The following is a 20,570-nucleotide window of genomic DNA, read 5'->3' as shown; positions in this document are numbered from 1 at the left end:
AAACTATGAAAGTACTGAGCTAGTGGGGAGGGGTGTGATGGATGGAGCACTACTGCTAGAGGCTCAATATGCAACCTATATGCGTAGGGTATACAAGAATGCAATGCAGATCTGTCTAGCTCCAACCAGTACGATAATGGGGGTGTAATATGTGATACATAGGTGATGGCGAGGCAAAAATCCATTGGAGCATGATCTCCAAGTGTGAGTGTAAGTGATCTAGTCGCTCTTGGATATGGTGCTGATGTCGAGCCCGTATCTCTGTGATCTCCTTCTGATGTAGTCTGGGAGTCTGGTAGCCTGGTGCTCTCGGTCTCCGTCTGGCTTGGAGATAGAGAGAGAGAGAGAGAGAGAGACAAGGGAGGGAGAGAACCAATTCTCTAGAGAGAGAGGTATTGCACGACTCAAATGATATTAGATTAATGTAATTTTAAAGCTACACCACGTACATGCTTTTGTAGACTTTTAGCCTTATCTTTTGACTCTTACATATTACAAACACAAATGGGCACAGGACACATGGACTGACACATTGCATGCTTATCTTATGCAGATATACGGGGTGTTCACACCTAGGCAGGTGTTCACACACATATACATGAATAAGGTTACACACACACACACATAGGGTGGACACACACATACATACGAACAGATAAAGACGAGTACACATGTGAAGCTCTGAATGGCCAACAAACCCCCCTTCAAAGTGAAGGTGGAGTGACCTCAGATAACCTTCATCATGCTCTGTGATGGCCTCCGGACTGTACCATGTCTCCTACTAGACGTGTTTCCCATGCCAACTTAGAGGCTTAAGTCTGAGCATAGTTCAGAGGTGAATTGTGCACACACATGGTTTTACGTTCATTCAAACATGACGAGTGGCTCCAGGTCTTAGCATGGATGCATGGCAACTCAGAGGTCTAGGGGGCCAAGGCACCTACATCTTGGAACTTCCCTCCCATGCCTGATTTGTGGGAGCTCCATCCATAGCAGCTTCATACCTAAGTCTACTGATGAGAAACCCTCCCTTACTCTAAATAGGGTAAACATTGGAGATGGGGCCTTTTATACAACACGGCGATACTGATGTTTAAAGTGGAAAACACATGGGAAAATATAACACACACCCAAGATTATTTTTCAGATTTTGGGTGACATCCCGAGCAGAGAACCCTGACTCACACACATTACATGGAAATTACAAATTCCGAGGAAATCACAAGGTGAAGACGGTGGCGCCGCCTTTCCCGGCGTCTTTTCCAAGCTATGTCACCTGGAGTGATGGACAGAAGATAGCTGGCCAAGCCAAGCATCTTTGATGTTGAGTTCTGGTGCTACCGGAATGCCTCAAGAGGTGCTGCCGCCTCTGGTATTCATGAGGGTGATGCTGGCTGTACGGAAGGCATCAATTTTGCCATTTTGTGTTAATTTTTGAAGAAGCCCCAAAAAATAAGCGCATATGACCCTTCAATGTATGTCAGTTTGGCTGGGAACTACCAATTTTGGGAAAAGCCCCAAAAATTATACTCACCATGCACTTCAATTTTGGCTAAACCCCCAAATTTTGGGCTTATTGCAGCTTTAAATTTTAATGCAGATTGGCAATTTTGCAAAAGCCCCAAACTTTTCGGGCTGTTTGCAAGTTCAATTTGATGCCGAAACTCCTGTTGGGGCTCCCTCCGAGGTCCAACAGGAGGGAACTAGCCATTGGCAGACAATCCGTTGCCTTGGGCGGCACCGCTGCCTGCTTCCCCAGGAGTGCCGCTAACCAGATTGCCATGGAGGTGGCTCCCACAAGGTAAGACAAGGAGAGACTCTGCCGGCCCCCGCTGATCTGGAACTGCTTCTTCAGGATCCCACTGGTCACTATCTGGGCGCCCTTTACATAGCTTGGGCCCCCCTTAGCTTTGGTGCTAGTTTCAGGTGGCTTCCTTAGGAGGCTCAGGGCAGATGCCTCGTTGAGATTTGAGGCAGAGGGCAGATAGTCCTTGCCATCGTCTCAACCCAACCCAACATCTCCCCCCCCCCCAAAGCGCTAGGTGACATTGCCTTTGGGACTGCCCCAAAGCGCCAGGTGTGGCTGAGGATTCTTCGACTACACCTCTCGGACTTCTTCCTGCATCGTCACTTGGGGGGCAGTTACGTAGGTGACAGTCACAACCCGCTCTCCTCTATGAGGAGACAATTCCTTTAGGCTCACCCATTGCAGGATAGAGTCTATCCCCACCGCCGACTATTCAGTAGAGGCCTAGTAGATGGATTACACAAATAGTGTCTTTAGATGGTAGATGGATTACACAAACTTGTAAGGAGTCAGGTTTTGAGCTCTTTCTTGTAATATTTTTATTTACTTGAACTGGTCTTTTAGATGTAATGCTCATTTCTACTCAAAACTGGATGCAAGTTCAGAGTTTTTCGGATTTTTAAATTTGCGAGCAGGTATTACTACTATGCTTGGTGGGGGAACAGGGCCAGCACATGGCACTTGTGCCACCACTTGCACACCAGCTCCTGCACACATGGAATTCATGTTGAAAGCAACAGATGGGATGCCCCTCAACATAGGTTTCACTGGAAAGGTTGGTGTCTGCTAGTTTTCAGCTCCTGCAATTCACACTGTCTTTTAAAATTTATGGTGCTCATGTCACAGAGAGTATATCTACATATCACAAAGGAGGTGGTTTTTGTCGAGCACTGGTTGAAAATGTTAGTACTTGGGCTAAAAGAACATTCTTCTTCTTATTTTAGAGGGAGGGTTCAAAAAGAAAGTAGCTGAATAAGTGATTGCCAAGATGTTTTGGTAACTATCTAATTCCCTTGAGCAATCGTCTTGCTTGCGACTGGCTACCAAGTCTAGTCCCATGCATTTATGTCAATATCGTTTTGGCAAGCGGCTCTTGTTTTCTTGCAAGATTACCCATCTGCACATATACTCACCTGCAAGTGTGCGTCCACACACATAGGGAAGGGGGCAAGCCCTTGATGTCTCCAAAACATAGCCTAAGGAGACCTATAAAGTTCTCCGTGCGAGGAATCCTGCTCAGCCACACGTATCTGCATGTAGCGCTTGGATGCGAATCCTGCTCCTAGCCCACGTGTAGTCCAAACCTATATTCTCTGCAGTCCAGCTAGTCGCCAGGAGGGAGATAGGGAGTAAAAAGGGCCTACTGTTTAGCCCCTGAGCATCGCCTGCAAACTGCCCAATCAGCGTGCTGTTCACCTGGAGAGTCGACAGTAAGCAAACTGCCCACTTGCTTACTGTTGACTCTGCCCCTCTGAGGGCAGTCCAGCCAATTTCCCCACAGTCCGCCGACTGTCACGAGAGAGAGAGAAAGAAAGAAGAAAGAAAGATATATTAACGTCTACGAGAGGCCAAAGTCGGCCTATGAGACAAAAAATAATACAACTGTGTTCTTCCGGTCATCGGAAGAAAAGAAAAAGAAAGAAAAGGAAAAGAAAGAAAAGAAAAAGTGTGCATGTGTCTGGATACAACTGTGAACCATCATGGATCGGTGGAGCCCATATACAAACAATATAAAGGGGGGTGGGGATGTGGATGGAGTGCTAAGGCAAGATGCATCTCTATATGCTGAAGGGGTATGCTATGCAGATCTATGTCTAACTCCATCCAGTGCCATAAGAGGGATATAAGATATCATACATCGCTGATGTTGAGGCTGTGAGTGGCGTGAACATGTACCCTGAGTTTGAATGAAAGCGAGCTAGCCTCTCATGTGTCTCCATCTGGTGTCTCATCCGGATAGCTGCTATCTCTCGGTGACAGAGTCGGGGTGCCCTGTGTCCAGTCTGTCTAGGTCTCCTCCTGGCTCTCAATTCCTTTGCTCTCTATGCGGTCACCCCACGTGGTACATCAGCTGGCACTGGCATAGCTCTCTGGAAGAAATCTGTGAGCTGGGACTGTCTCCCACCCCTAGTGGGAGCGGGTGTTTGGAGGAGTCTCTCTCAAGAACTATGAAGCTCTAGTAGTAGTCTGCCAAGCTGTCGCTGGTCCGAGGCCTCCATCAGCTGATGTAGTGAAGAGTGCTCCTCAATCAATCCTGCATATCTATCTCTGACCCCTTGGTGGGCTCTACATCTACATACAAAGTGATCCTCAGTCTCCACCTCCTCGCGGCACAATCTGCATATCCGCTCGGCTCTGGGAACCCGTGCCGCTCTCCCAGCCTCTATCTCTAGCTCATGTGATGAGACTCGTAGCTGTCCAATAGCAACGCAAGAGCTGTGGGGCATGTATACATCCATATACCGCGGTCGCTGTATAAACCCATCCCCTGAGATGCTCATAAAGTGGTCTCTGTAATACAGCATCTTCGGTGGTAGTGGGCTCTCTGGCGCTATCCATGTCTCCTGTATGTAGCGCTGCCATATGTCCTGTCTCATCACTCTGTTCCTCTCATTGAGAGAGAGGTAACCCCGTGGAGCAGACTGATCATACTGAAAAGGTGGCAACTGCTCAATGTCTATCCCATGATGTGAGAACCACTGTAGCATCTGTGCATACCAAAATCCAGTGTGTCCAGCCTCGTCTAGCTGTCTGGATGCCTCAAAAGCTCGGCGGGATAATCTCTCCGTGGGCATCTCCCTCATCCTGTATATAAAGGACATCGTCTCGAACAATGCCTCCACTGCCATAGGTGGTGCAGCAAACTTAGCTCAAACAATGTCGTGCGGGACGGATGGTTTGCTGCGTATCATCCTCGAGAGCATCAAGATCTGTGGTCTCTCCAGTTGTACCCATGTGGTGTCACTAATGTATCAAAGAGCCACCCCTTCGTGCGGGGTTCCTGAAAATGTGCCTGATGACACTGACGCTCAAGGCCTGCAAGAGCTGCATACCCCCGGGTCACTCTGTCTCGGACTGCCTGAGCCATGGAGAAGGGTCCAGCTGAGCTAGTAAATGTGATGCCAAGGTAAACATAAGAGCTCACCACCTCGACCCGCCCTCCTGCTAATGTGAGAGTAGTGTGGCTCCTGACTGCGGGTGAGGGGTGGAAGATCATAACCTTGGTTTTTCCCAAGGTTCATTGTGAGACCCTGCTACGCGCAAAAGGCATCAAGAGCCACAAGGTGTCTTTGAAGCCCAACCTGCGTGTCGGATACCAAGACGATGTCATCAGCATAAAGCATAACATGGACAGTAATACCTGATAGCTCAACCCCAGAGCCTCCTCCCTGTGTGATGTAGTCGACCACCTCATCAATATAGAGCCCAAAGAGTGTGGGGGAGAGCGGACACCCCTGCTTCACACCAATGGTGCTAGCAACTGTGTCGGACAAGCCACCTGGGCATCGGACTCTCCCAAAGACCTGCTCATATAGCCTGTATATGCCCCACATCATGTCTGAGGGTATGCGTAGTGTCTGTAGTCGCCGAAAGAGGCGCTCTCTGGGCACAGTATCAAATGCCTTGCGGAAATCCACAAAGCAACAATAGAGCCGTTGCCTCCGTGCCTTGGCCTGATCAATCAGGCACCTCAATGTAAAAATGTGGTCGATGGTCGAGAAGGCTCGTTGGAAGCTTGCCTGGCCTGCTGCTCTCAATCCCCCATCCTCTGCATGAGTGCTTAGCTCTGCCTCCAAAACTGCCCCGTATAGTTTGGCCAATATATGGCCAATCATGATGGTCCTGTAGTTCCCGGGGTCTAGTACATCTCCCGCTTTATGGATCGGCACAATAGTGTGCATCGTCCAGTCAGCCGGAAACCCCTCTGACAGAGCTCTGTTGAAGAGATGAGCAAGAAATGGTGCCAATGTATCAATAACATAGATGAGATGCTCTCCCTGCAATCCTGTATGATCTGTCGCCCGTCAATGTTGGAGTCGGCATATGGCCCTCCTAACCATAGGTGGGGTGAAGAAGGTGGAGACTGTGGAGCATGGCTCTGTGGGCTGTGGTATAGGGGGCTGTGCAGGCACATCATAGAGTCTCTCTGCAAATGTCTGCCAGGTCTGAGGATCGGTAATAGGTGTGGGAGGACGGGGCTCTCTGAGTCTCCTCCAAGCAGCAGCAGCATCTCTGCTCCTGAGCATGTGATATGTCCCCCCAGTACTGAGCCTCCTCATAAGCTTGCCGCTTACAGCGGGTGAGAGTATGCATCCTCCTGCCTGCCTGTCTCTGGGTGATCTCCCCGCGAGCCCTCTGCACTCGGAGACTGCGGTAAAGGTTTCTGCACTCATCATCATACCATCGGTTCTGGGGCATGCTCCCAGATGTAGGTGGCTGTCCTGTCTGTATGTGGTATGGGAAACTCCTCACGGCTGCGGAGTGCAGTACATGTGAGGAGGTGAGCATAGCCATGGGTGCCCATGGGTCTAAGGCAAATAGCTGATCATGAACATGATAGTCATACACATTGGCTAGGTCCTGAGTGAAGTGGAAAATAGTGCGTGGTGGCTGTATGATGGGTGGGTGGGTCTCCAGTAAGCTCCTAAAAGTGAGGGATAGATATGTATGATCCGCCCCAATGGGGCATGCTGGTACGGTAAAGTGAGACACCATATCTGTTGGCTCCCAGGATCCCATCACATAGTCCACTGTACTGTTGCCACCCCCCACTGGAAAGCAAGTCAACCCACCTGAATCTGGCCACCACTGAGTCATCCCGTTATAAATAACGAGATGGTGTACCGTGTCGGGCCCCAAGCTCCAGCAAATGTTGCCCATATCCAGTGCTGTCAAGTATACAATCATGATATGCAACCTAGCTAGCTCCATCCTGTACCATACTGGGGGTATAAAATGGTATACATCAGTGAAGGGGGTGTCCACAACACCCTGAAGAACATGCCTGGGTGTGCTCTGAAGCGAGCCAGTCGCTCCGCACCCTCTCTGTGAAATTGAGCTCTGATCTCTGTCATCTCTCTCTGGTATAGGCGTGGTGTCCGAAAGCCAGGTGTCCTCTGTCTCCTGTGGGCTCTAAGTGTCTCTGCTCTCTGGAGAGTAATTCCCTGCCGTGTAGGGGCTGGGAGGGGGATGGATCTCTGAAAAAATGCAGTAATCTGTGTCTGTCGCCCCCCCTCTGGAACTGTCTGAGCCTGTAATAATGTCTCTCTGTGGCGCTGTATGTCTAGAATGTATCTCCCCAGTATGCGCTGGTCTGCTGCCTCAAAGATCTGGCGTAAATGTGGCTCTCTGAATAAAATGGGATATCTCTCTCTGATGGCTGTATATGCTCTGCATCTGCATACATAATGCTCCTCACTCTCCACCTCCTTTCTGCACAATCTGCATACCCTCTCCTCTCGGGGGATCCGTGTGGCTCTGCCAGTCTCAATCTCCAATCGGTGTGATGAAACTCTGAGCTGACCAATAGCCACTCGGGAGCCGTCCCTGTTAAACAGGTGTGCAAGAAAAGGAGCTAAAGAATCTACTGCATATATGAGATGCTCACCCTGCAGGCCCATATGGCCGGCGGCCCGTCCATGCTGTAGGCGGCGGATAGCTTCCTGTACCATCGAGTGGGTAAAGAAGCTAGCTGTGGTAGGTCGAGGCTCCTGTGGCTGAGGTATAGGTGGCTGCTGTGGGGCATGGTATAGACCCTCTGCATATGTGTGCCATGTTTGTGGGTCTGCAATAGGTGTCGGGGGGTCCGGGGCTCTCTGAAGTGCCGCCATGAGACAGGGCTATCTCTACTCATGAAGAAATGAAAGATCTCTAGCTCCTGTATCTCTGCGAAGGCCCGCCTTTTGTGGCGAGTAAGTCTCCTCATCTCTCTCCTCGACTCCTGCTCTGTGATGGCTCCCAAGGCTCTCTGTATGCGGAGCCGTGCGTATAGGGCTCTGCACTCGTCATCATACCATCTGTTCTGGGGCATAGTCCCAGGTCTCGCAGGCTCTCCTGAGTGTACACGATGTGGGAAGCTCTGTAATGCAGCCGTGTGTAGGAGTGATGCCAGCTGGGCTGTAATGGTATCCATAGGTGCCAGGGGATCCATGAGTAGGAGTCCATCCTCTACTCTGCCAGTGTGTATGTCTACCATGTCATGTGTGAAGTAGATGGTAGTGTGTGGCGTCGGTATGTGGGGGACTGGTGATACTGGTGATCCGGCTAGTTAAAATGCCAAGTATGTATGATCTGCCCCAATAGGACGAGGTGGAATGGAGAATGAGGTGACAAGCTGTGATGCCTCCAAAGACCCCATAATGTAGTCTACCACCGTGCCTCTGGTCTGTGTATGACCCCCATGTGGGAAGCATGTCAGCCCTCCTGATCCCGGCCACTGTAATATCCCGTTATAAATAACGAGACGATGCCTGGCTCCCAACTCTAGTAAGTGGTCCCCATAATGTCCTCTGTCTGGTCCAGTGTCCTCTGATGCCCGACTAGCCCCTATCTCCTCTGGATCCACAGGGCGGAGGATCTCCATGTCATCATAGTCATACACCTCACACTGTCTGCTCTTGTGTGGGCATTGAAGTCGCCCGTAAGAAATACTTCCACTAGTGTAGAATAATGCATAATCTCCTCTGACAGACAAGTGTATGGCGAGGCTCCTGTCTCCTCCTCCTGTGGCATGTCCTCTGTAATGACATAGGAGGATCCTGATGGAGAAAAGTAACATGGAGCTATATATAACCCTGTCCTGTGAGAGCTGTAAGCTGATCCACATGTATCTGGCCTCTGGATCCTGTGCTACCACTCTCAGTCTCCCCTGTAGCTCCCGTCTGAATAGGACTGCTACTCCCCCCGACCCTCTCGAGGTACCCTGGCGTGTGGTCGTCCTGTATGCTGACTCCCACTGGAATCCCTCTACTCGAGGTAGCCCTCTCTCTGGGCTCTGATGTGTCTCTGTCAGAAGTATGATGTCTCTCCCCACCATAACATGCTCCAGTCGTCCAGGCTGCACCCATAGTGAACCATTACAGTTCCATACTGCCATGGCCCATGTGTATCTCTCTCAGTTGCCTGGTGTGTGTCCCATAGGCCCCAAACCGCTAATCCATGGGCCGGCCATCAATGATGACCCGACCATCTCGATAGAAGGCCTTCTTGCCTTCTCTCCTCGCGTGTAAGACTCGTGGCATGCAAGTTCTCCTATGCTCAAGCTGCATCCTCGTGAGATCATCATCCAAGAAAATAGGAGCTCCCTCTAAACCTCGTAGTATGACCCTCTTCCTCATGAAGGTGACCCTCTCCGTCTCTCCTGCAAACTGTAGGATGAGGGCTCGCTTGCGTGTTGAGTCTTTCCCGGCTCTCCATGCTTTGGTGAAGGGGAGAGGGTGCTCTTCCTTGTAGCCGAGCTTCATGCATAGAAGCTGTCCATCTTTCTCGGGAGTGGAGTCGGGTGTCTCGGCTATACCTGTGACTCGAATGTTGAGGCGGCGGGCATGCCTCATCTTCTCCTCCTCAATGGTGGTGTGAATGATTTGGTGTTCTTCCCTTTGAGTCTCCTCCCTCACTTCTTTACGGATGTTCTTCTTCACCACCTCGACCCATCCTGACAGCTTGGCTTCGAGCTTTCCCTCCATGTCCTTTGTGATCTCCTTGGAGATCTCTTCTTTGATGGCCGTGAGAGTGTTGTCATTGATCTCCCCTTCTTCCTTCTCAGCATTCTTGATGGCTACCATTTCCACTTTCAATGCACTCACCTCCTCCTTGAGTGCCGTGTTCTCTTGTTCGAGGTTCGTGACCTGTGCTGAGAGAGAGAGAGAGAGAGAGAGAGAGAGAGAGAGAGAGAGAGATTTTATTAACGTCTTCCAAAAGACCGAACTCGGCCTATGAGACAAATCGGAGTACCTGTATGGGGTATCCTCTGTCATCCCAACAAAATGAAAAAGTATTGAATAAAAAAGCTGAATCTGGGTGTGCAGGGGATGGAGCTCTATTACTAGGAGAATGCAAAGCTATATGCATGGAGTATACAATCATGATATGCAACCTAGCTAGCTCCATCCTGTACCATACTGGGGGTATAAAATGGTATACATCAGTGAAGGGGGTGTCCACAGCTCCCTGAAGAACATGCCTGGGTGTGCTCTGAAGCGAGCCAGTCGCTCCGCACCCTCTCTGTGAAACTGAGCTCTGATCTCTGTCATCTCTCTCTGGTATAGGCGTGGTGTCCGAAAGCCAGGTGTCCTCTGTCTCCTGCGGGCTCTAAGTGTCTCTGCTCTCTGGAGAGTAATTCCCTGAGAGAGAGAAAGAAAGAAAGAAAGAAAGATTTTATTAACGTCTTCCAAAAGACCGAACTCGGCCTATGAGACAAATCGGAGTACATGTATGGGGTATCCTCTGTCATCCCAACAAAATGAAAAAGTACTGAATAAAAAAGCTGAATCTGGGTGTGTAGGGGATGGAGCTCTATTACTAGGAGAATGCAAAGCTATATGCATGGAGTATACAATCATGATATGCAACCTAGCTAGCTCCATCCTGTACCATACTGGGGGTATAAAATGGTATACATCAGTGAAGGGGGTGTCCACAGCTCTCTGAAGAACATGCCTGGGTGTGCTCTGAAGCGAGCCAGTCGCTCCTCACCCTCTCTATGAAACTGAGCTCTGATCTCTGTCATCTCTCTCTGGTATAGGCGTGGTGTCCGAAAGCCAGGTGTCCTCTGTCTCCTGCGGGCTCTAAGTGTCTCTGCTCTCTGGAGAGTAATTCCCTGCCGTGTAGGGGCTGGGAGGGGTATGGATCTCTGAAAAAATGTAGTAATCTGTGTCTGTCGCCCCCCCTCTCGAGCTGTCTGAGCCTGTAATAATGTCTCTCTGTGGCGCTGTATGTCTAGAATGTATCTCCCCAGTATGCGCTGGTCTGCTGCCTCAAAGATCTGGCGTAGGGAATGTGGCTCTCTGAATAAAATGGGATATCTCTCTCTGATGGCTGTATATGCTCTGCATCTGCATACATAATGCTCCTCTCTCTCCACCTCCTCTCTGCACAATCTGCATACCCTCTCCTCTCGGGGGATCCGTGCTGCTCTGCCAGTCTCAATCTCCAATCGGTGTGATGAAACTCTGAGCTGACCAATAGCCACTCGGGAGCCGTGTGGTAAAAAGCCCTCCATGTATCTAGGCCTCTCTATAAATCCATCATCAGTGATACTCATGAAGTGATCTCTGTAGTATAGCATCTTCGGTGGAAGAGGCTGTGTAGGCGATATCCATGTCTCTCGTGTATAGAGCTGCCATAGATCCTGTCTCAATACTCTGTTCCTCTCACTATGAGAGAGACGGATATGTGGTGCATCCCTGTCATACTGGAATGGTGGTAGATGATCCATGTCTAGGCCATGCTGTGAGAACCAATGTGTGACCTGTGCATACCATGATCCTCTGTCTCCTGCCTCAGCCAACTGTCTAGATGCCTGAAAAGCTCTGTATGATAATCTGTCCTGTGGCATCTCTCTGAATCTGTCTAGGAGGCATATAGTCTGAAATATGGCCTCTACCATCATAGGAGGCGCAGCAAACTCTGCTCGGATAATGTCATGAGGTACTGACGGTTTGCTGCGTATCATGCGTGCCATCATGAGGGCCTGTGGTGTCTCTATCTGTGTCCACCAATGTGTAGCAAGGCCTGGCGCCCATACTGCTGCTCCATACATCAATGCCGGTGTGACTAATGTGTCAAATAGCCACCCCTTCGTCCGGGGCTCCTGAAAATGCGCCTGGTGGCACTGTCTCTCTAGCATAGCCAATGCTGCATATCCCCGTGTCAATCTAGCTCTGGCTGCTGAACCCATGGTAAAGCGTGTGGCTGCTGCAGAGAAGGTAACCCCTAGGTACACGTATGATGTCACCACCTCCACCTGGCATCCTGCGAGAGTGAATGTGAGCTGACTCCTGCCCTGTCTCGATGTATGAAAGACCATAACCTTGGTTTTCCCAAGGTTCACAGTAAGACCCCTCTGTGTGCAGAAATCATGGAGTGCATGTAGATGCTGCTGTAGACCACCGGGGGACTCAGACACTAATACAATATCATCAGCATAGAGCATAATATGTACTGAGGTACCTGCTAAATCAACTCCATCTCCGCCTCCCCGTGTAATGAAGTCAGCCACCTCATCAATGTATAACCCAAATAGCGTGGGGGAAAGTGGGCATCCTTGCTTCACACCAATGGTGCTAGCAATAGTCTCGGACATACCTCCTGGACATCTGACTCGCCCAAAAACCTGCTCATATAATGCATAGATGCCCCATGTGATATCTGCTGGTATGCCAAGAGACTGCAGGCGCTGAAAGAGCCTCTCTCGTGGTACTGTGTCAAATGCCTTGCGGAAATCCACAAAGCAGCAATAGAGCTTTCTCTTCCTCACTCTGGCCTGATCAATCATACATCTCAAAGTGAATACATGGTCAGTGGTAGAGAAAGCTCTCCTGAAGCCTGCCTGCCCTGATGAGCGTAAACCTGCTCGCTCAGCATATAAGCTAAGCTCCTGCTCCAGCACTGCACCATAGAGTTTGGCCAGCACGTGGCCAACCATAACCGTCCTGTAGTTGCTCGGATCGAGCATATCCCCTGTTTTGTGAATCGGCACAATGGTGTGCATCGTCCACTCCGCAGGCAAACCCTCTGCTAGTGCCCTGTTAAACAGGTGTGCAAGAAAAGGAGCTAAAGAATCTACTGCATATATGAGATGCTCACCCTGCAGGCCCATATGGTCGGCAGCCCGTCCATGCTGTAGGCGGCGGATAGCTTCCTGTACCATCGAGTGGGTAAAGAAGCTAGCTGTGGTAGGTCGAGGCTCCTGTGGCTGAGGTATAGGTGGCTGCTGTGGGGCATGGTATAGACCCTCTGCATATGTGTGCCATGTCTGTGGGTCTGCAATAGGTGTCGGGGTCCGGGGCTCTCTGAAGTGCCGCCATGAGACAGGGCTATCTCTACTCATGAAGAAATGAAAGATCTCTAGCTCCTGTATCTCTGCGAAGGCCCGCCTTTTGCGGCGAGTAAGTCTCCTCATCTCTCTCCTCGACTCCTGCTCTGTGATGGCTCCCAAGGCTCTCTGTATGCGGAGTCGTGAGTATAGGGCTCTGCACTCGTCATCATACCATCTGTTCTGGGGCATAGTCCCAGGTCTCGCAGGCTCTCCTGAGTGTACACGATGTGGGAAGCTCTGTAATGCAGCCGTGTGTAGGAGTGATGCGAGCTGGGCTGTAATGGTATCCATAGATGCCAGGGGATCCATGAGTAGGAGCCCATCCTCTACTCTTCCAGTGTATATGTCTGCCATGTCATGTGTGAAGTAGATGGTAGTGTGTGGCGTCGGTATGTGGGGGGCTGGTGATACTGGTGATCCGGCTAGTGAAAATGCCAAGTATGTATGATCTGCCCCAATAGGACGAGGTGGAATGGAGAATGAGGTGACAAGCTGTGATGCCTCCAAAGACCCCATAATGTAGTCTACCACCGTGCCTCCGGTCCGTGTATGACCCCCATGTGGGAAGCATGTCAGCCCTCCTGATCCCGGCCACTGTAGCATCCCGTTATAAATAACGAGACGATGCCTGGCTCCCAACTCTAGTAAGTGGTCCCCATAATGTCCTCTGTCTGGTCCAGTGTCCTCTGATGCCCGACTAGCCCCTATCTCCTCTGGATCCACAGGGTGGAGGATCTCCATGTCATCATAGTCATACACCTCACACTGTCTGCTCTGTGTGTGGGCATTGAAGTCGCCCGTAAGAAATACTTCCCCTAGTGTAGAATAATGCATAATCTCCTCTGAGAGAGAGAGAGAGAGAGAGAGAGAGAGAGAGAGAGAGAGAAATGTTAACGTCTACGAGAGGCCAAAGTCGGCCTATGTTAACGTCTACGAGAGGCCAAAGTCGGCCAAAGTCGGCCTGTGTTCTTCCGGTCATCGGAAGAAAAGAAAAAGTGTGCATGTGTTTGGATACAACTGTGAATCATCATGGATCGGTGGAGTCCATATACAAACAATATAAGGGGGGGTGGGGATGTGGATGGAGTGCTAAGGCAAGATGCATCTCTATATGCTGAAGGGGTAGTACAAGCATGCTATGCAGATCTATGTCTAACTCCATCCAGTGCCATAAGAGAGAGAGAGAGAGAAATGAAATGAAATGTTATATTAACGTCTTCAAAAGGCCATAATGACCTATGAGACCAAAAAGTTACATCATGGTGGATCTGATACAATGTCTGGATAAAAAACCAGAAAATGAAAAATAAAGATGATACTACTGGCACCTAGAAAATGAAACTAGAATTGGAAGGTAAACAGAAACCTTTATAGGGTGTGAATATAGTGAGAGGGGGGGGGGGGAGGGGTACGCTATGGAGGTGAGTGGAGTACAGTGAGGGGATACAATATCATGTGGGACGGGGGGTACACTATGGAGGTGCCTCCATCTCATAATATGTGCCGCATTGGACGCTGGCGGATCTCCTCAATATCCTCTGTGGTCAGCACCCTGACTGGGTGTCCCACATGTCTCGCAAGAATAATCCGAATCCGCCGCTGCAACCTCTGTCGATGCTGGGATGCCCTCCTCCGTAGTCGTGGGCGTCTGGACCACCCAAGCTCAATCGCACGATCAATCAGTGTACCGCTGGTGTGGGCGGTATCCATGTCCTGCTGCTGCTGTGGTTCATCTCGCGCAGTGATGGCTGGACTAAAGAAGTTTGTAATGTGCCTCTGAGTCTAGCTCTTTGTAGGCTATCTCTATATCTCCGCAGCTCAAGCAAGAACAATCCCAAACACCTCTGGTTCTGGTACCCCATGACTCTGGAAAGTGGTCCAAAACCCTCTCTGAATAAACAGTGGAAACGACCACGTATCTCATAGTATGCAGTACAATGGCATATATAATGCAGCTCTGTCTCTGGCTCCCCATGGCATACTCGACATATTGTGGCCTCAGCTGGTATTCCTCTATATCGGCCAATCTCAATCTCAAGCTGGTGTGAGGATGTGCGAATCTGACCAATAGCACATCGTACTGTGCATGAGACAAGTGTACATCCATGTAATTGGGTCTGATCACAAAACCATCTGCTGTGAGCTGAAGAAAATGCTCTCTGTAGTAGAAAGCCATCTTCGTGCCGAGCTCCTCAGTCGGCTGTATCCATGTCCTCCTAATGTCCAGCTGAACTAAATCCTGACGGATGAGTCTGGTAATCTCTGTCCGTGTGAGAGTGAGGGAGGGTGCCTCCAGAGAATACTGGAAGGGAGGCAATCTGTCCATGCTAAAACCATGTGCCTGGAACCAAGATGTCATCTGTCCATACCACCAAGCCGTGTCTCCCTGTAAAGCTAACTGTCGGGAGGGCTCAAGGGCGAGGCGTGCATATCTGTCTCGGGGGAGATCCCACAAGCCATGTATGTAGGAGACTGATCTCGTAAGAGCCTTAATCACCAGAGGGGCAGCTGCCAGCTCTGCTCGAATAATCTCATGAGGTACCGAGGCCTTGGCTGGTAGACAGGCAGCGAAGGGGGGGGCGAAGGGCAGGCAGCGGGAGAGAGAGCGAAGGGGGGGGCAACGGGAGAGAGAGAGAGAGTGTGCAAGCATCTGTTCACCTGTATATATATATTGCAGGACTGACCGCCAGCCAAGGAGAAGCGTCACTCCACCACATGACTCCTGCAGCCCAGCCCACACTGCCGAAGGTTGCACGCCTGACGCCCACCTGGCCACTTCCACAAATGCAGCCTCCGCCTAGTTGCTTCCATACATGCAGGCTGCCTGGCGCCCATCCCCTGCACCAAACCTGTGAGAATCGCCCAGCCTGCATCAGCGCCGCCGTCTGTGGTCATCGCCTTGTCCACCACCTGCAGCAACGTTGGCCATGGCCGAAGGAAAACGACGATCCCTGTTCTCTCTCTGTCCAGTGCTGTTGTCCGCGATGAGGTTCTTCGTGTAGTCTGTGCTCTATGGTGACCAACCATGCGCTCGCATACACCACACGACACTTGCCCCCTTGGACTCCCCCACCCTTCGCTTAAATAACGAGGATGTGAATTGTTTTCTCCAAAACGCCAAAAGCGATTTAGCAAAAATGCATCATCCAAATAATACTTATTTTTAAGCCTTCCAAGGTTAATAAACCTTATAACTTTAAAATCCCTTTTGTCCCCTTTCACACTTGGGCTGGCAACCATATGAGATTTTCTTTTCACATTCAACTGATGCCTGTCCACACTGTGCGACCCGTGCCCGCGCCCACCTGCTTGTTGTCCAGAGGGAAAAACACAGGGTCGTAACAGTGCCCCCTTCCTAAAGGTGCACCGCCTTGTAGGCACTGCTTAGAATCTAAGGACCACTATACACAGGATTGCCCCAAGCAACGGTTATCCACTTCATTCAATTTCACATTTGAACCAGTCCTGACTGCCCACTTGGTTTCGGTAGGACATCGGCCGCCCACTTGCTCTGCTGCACATAGCCCTTCGTTCTAGCACGGCCTGTGGTGGAGACGATGTTCAAAGATTCCATTCAGCTCACCAAATCTTGTGACACTTGCCAACAGTGTGGGCCCAGATCCACCCATCAATCTCACTGGCCTCTTCAGATCTCTCTGGCTTGTTCCCCATTCGAGAAGTGGGGCATTGATTTCGTGGGGTCCATTGATCCTGTGGCACACCCGAGTTGGTGCAAATACATTGTCGTCGCCACAGATCACACGACCAAGTGGGCAGAAGCCCAAGCCCAATCCTGTGGCACACCCAAGTTGGTGCAAATACATTGTCATCGCCACAGATTACACGACCAAGTGGGCAGAAGCCCAAGCAACCAAGGATTTCAAGGCTAACATAGTGGGCGTGATCCTGCCCACCATCAGAGGCCTTTTGCAGTTGCCGAGACTGCAGTTGCTCCTTTGCCACATTAGACCACACAGCGTTGGGTTGTGGTTAGGGATGGCAGGCACCCTCGGACCCCCGTACCTGCCCCTTCACCCACACCTCTTGTGGAGCACCCTAACCCCTATGCAGCTCTTGCCTCACAGGATGTTGATCCTTCTTTGGAGGATGAGGCTTTGCTGGCACATGATTTGGATCCTTCACAGGAGGATGCTGCATTACAGTTACAGGATGATTGTACCCTTGAGGATGATTTGTCATGGTACCTCTCCAGTTATGAGGACTTTCCCTGGCTTTTCTCTGGAGTGGGAGATAGAGGTAAGGTTTACATCGTTAGATTTTCTTTCCCTTACCTATGTGAGACGTACTTCCGCCTCTAAAGGGGGTCCTTCGTCGACTACGAGATCTAGTCGTTCCTACTCTGAGTCCTTATGAGGATTGTCTCTTGGAACATTGAGGGTCTTGGGGGTTTTTTTTTCGCGTCGGCGGAAACAAATTGTAAAAACCAAGCTTCATTGTGCAGTTACAGGTGGACCTATGGATGTATTGCTCTTGCAAGAGCATAAATAGGATGCTAGCCAGTGTAGGAGATCAGGCAAGTTTCTCTCAGGACACACCTTTTGGTCACCAGCTGTTGGTACCAACTTCCAAGGGTGGTGTCTGTATCTCTGTTTCAGCTTTGATCTTGCCTTGCATTATTGGACATGGTGTCATTTTGCCTGCGAGAGCGTAGTGGATCCTTCTTATGCAGGGTACTACACGCATTGGTATTCTCAACCTATATACTCCTAACCATTGTGGTGAGAGGATTGCCTTTTGGAAATCTCTCACTACACTGATGCCTCTTGCCAACCATTGGATTATTGGTGGGGATTTTAACATGGTTGAGATGCCAACGGATAAAAGAGGTGGACATGAGGGCTTGGTGCATCCTCTTGAAAGAGCATCTTGGGAGAGGTTTATACTCTCCATTCATGGCAGAGATTGTTGGCATGAGGGTGACATTTTGAGGAGACCATCCACTCTTCTTTATTCATGGTCTAACAGGAGAAGAGATGCATGATTTATTTATGCACGGTTAGACAAATTTTATGTGGATGATTGGGTGCTTGACAGAGGTGGGCATACTTTTATTGCTACAGGCACCTCTAAATCGGATCATTGCCTAGTGGTTTTATGTATTAGAGATCCGAATTGCCATGGATCAGTACCCCATGTACGCATCCATGATCATTTGTTTTCAAATGTAGAGCTATTGCGTTGTATGCTTGATATTTGGAGATCTCATGATTTCTCACAGGCCTCTGCTCTCTGTGATATTAGTGACTTTTATCACACATGTGCCTTGTCTAAGAGACAAGAGGCATTGGATTTAGAAAGGACTATTAGACGTAGATTGGCTACCTTGCAGAAAGAGCATGAGAATCATCCTCATGATTAATGGGTTGCAGATTCTTTATCTATTGTTAGGGCATATCTTCATCACTCTCTTGAGCAGCGCGCGGAGTACCGTTTGCATACCCAAGTATCTCTTTGGACACAGATGGGTGGCAGATGTAACAAACATTTCTTTGCTATTCACGGCCCATCTCATGCCAGAGATAGTGTTAGGTAGTTGCAGGATTCACATGGCACTCTTCACTCAGATCCTCTTATGGTTAGACAGATTGCCACTGATTTCTATCGCCAACTTCTTAGTGCTGAGCCGCACTCTGATTTGAGACACAGGGCACAGAGGAAGGTTTGGAATGCATTGCCACATTTGATGAATGAGGAGATGTGTGCCGCTCTGGATGCCCCTATTTCTATGTAGGAGTTCAGTCATGCTCTTCATGCCTTACCTCATGGTAAGTATCCAGGGGAGGATGGCCTCTCCCCTGTTTTTTTCATTACTTTTTGGGATGAGATTGGGGCTGAGATCACATCGGCTTTGCAGGAGATGTGGGACAGCTTCTATGCCTTCTTCTCTCACTGAGGGGCTTATTTATTTTATTCCTAAGAGTGGGTATAAGACATTGATTGGCCAGTGGAGACCTATCACCTTACTTGGGATTGCATATAAGATTCTTGCTAAGGCAGTGAGCATCAAATTGCAACCAATTTTGCAGGATGTCATTCATGATACTCAGAATGGATTCTTACACGACAGTAGCATCTTTGATAACATTTTCTCGTTTCGGGAGGCCGTCGAATGGGCTAAAGCGAGCAATCAGCCCTTAGCCATTCTACTCTTGGATTTTGAGAAGGCCTATGATAGAGTGGATTGGGACTTCCTTGAGGGTACTCTTAGCCATATGGGCTTCTCTCAGAGATGGATCAAGGGAGTTTTATGCATGTATCGCGATGCCCACAGTAGAGCGCTCACTTGCGGTGATAGAGGAGAGTGGTTTCAAATTTCTCGCTCAGTACGGCAAGGCTGCCCTTTAGCCCCATTATTATATATCATAGTTGTAGAGGCCATGAGTATCTTTCTCCGCTCCACTGTTGGTATTTCACGATTGAGGTTGCCTCTTCGTAGTCAAGAGGAATTGGTCGACTCTGAGTTAGTTGATGCCACAGCCATGTTCTTGGAGGCTTCACATATATGCTTATGTTCCTTCCGGGTAGCACTAGAGGAGTTCTGTTTGGCAGCAGGGGCAGTCATTAATTGGCACAAATCTTTTGGTTTTTGGGTTAGTGATTCACCGAGAGTTACCTGGGGTGCAGAGCTTGGTTTTACTTGGATCAACAGAGGATGCACTGCTAGATATTTGGGATGCCAAGTTGGGATTGATATTTCTCCAGCACAATAGTTTGCCCCAGTACTTATGAGTATCCGGAAGAAGCTCCTCCATTGGAGCTCTAGGAGATTAGATTTAGCTTCCAGAGCTTTGGTGGCTAATCAATTATTGCTTGCCTCAGCTTGGTTTATTGCCTCTTGTTGGTGCTTCTCTCGTGCGTGCATTGGCCAATTGCGGAGATTGATCCACAATTTTCTCTGGTTGGGTTTGGATGGCACCTCAGACACTCGTGCTAGGGTAGCTTGGCTCATAGTTTTTTAGCCCAAACGAGAGGGGGGGTTTAGTATTATCGATCCGGATGTTCAGTGTAGGGCGTTGCTATGCAAACTTGTGGTCAGAGGTTTTCTAGCAGGCACTGAGCCTTGGAAGGATTTTTTCTTGTCTCAGATTTCAGATGTACACCCAGGGTCGGGAGAGACTGGATGCCCAGCACACGATTTTTGTTCACACATACTGATATCAAGGCACCATCTTCCCCTCTTATTGCAACCATTGTCAGAGCATGGAGAAGCATGAGATCTTTTGCGACAAAGGCTACCTAGGTCTTTGGATGAGGCTGACCGACAACCTATTATGTGGAACGAGCTCATTAGGGATGAGTCTGGTCGGCCACTTGGTGCATCTCGTCATATGCAGTGGTCAGGATGAGAGAGATGTGCATACACAGTTCTTGCTTGGAGCTTCTAGGACCTTTCATGGAGACTATCATCCGAGTTGGCTGGGAGTTTTTTCGACGATAGACATACCTCTGCAGGTCATTGGTCTCCTCGGCTAGGAGGCTACAGATTGTATCATTTACTCTATCATGCCTGGAGGGAGATTGAGGAGATGTAGTATGGAGGAGATCATCCCAGATACTAGGCTTAGTCCAGTGAGGATTGTTGGTTGTTGGGGGAAGCATTGGTTCATTGAACCTTCTCCTCTCAGATAGTGACTCATAGCTCTTGGTGTTAGTGGTTATATAGTGGCAGTCCTATAGGATATCTTCAATGGGATCTAGGAGAGT

The 20,570-nt window shown here is 49.6% G+C and overlaps 1 protein-coding gene across 1 annotated transcript in view; it reads left to right on the top strand.

Annotated features, from left to right (window-relative positions):
* The window catches only part of URE (urease), a 154,671-nt gene that overhangs the window by 90,152 nt on the left and 43,949 nt on the right, over positions 1–20,570 (top strand). The window contains exon 11 of the mRNA XM_086824046.1: positions 2,443–2,582. Within this exon, the coding sequence (XP_086680172.1) occupies positions 2,443–2,582 (140 nt within the window). The remainder of the gene's footprint in view (positions 1–2,442; positions 2,583–20,570) is intronic.

The sequence above is a fragment of the Cibotium barometz genome, chromosome 30, assembly GCF_041138505.1.
Source record: "Cibotium barometz isolate CiBa-2024 chromosome 30, ASM4113850v1, whole genome shotgun sequence".
NCBI classification, from domain to species: domain Eukaryota; kingdom Viridiplantae; phylum Streptophyta; class Polypodiopsida; order Cyatheales; family Cibotiaceae; genus Cibotium; species Cibotium barometz.
The sequence above is the reverse complement of the archived record's forward strand: the minus strand, read 5'-3'. Positions and strand labels throughout refer to the sequence as shown.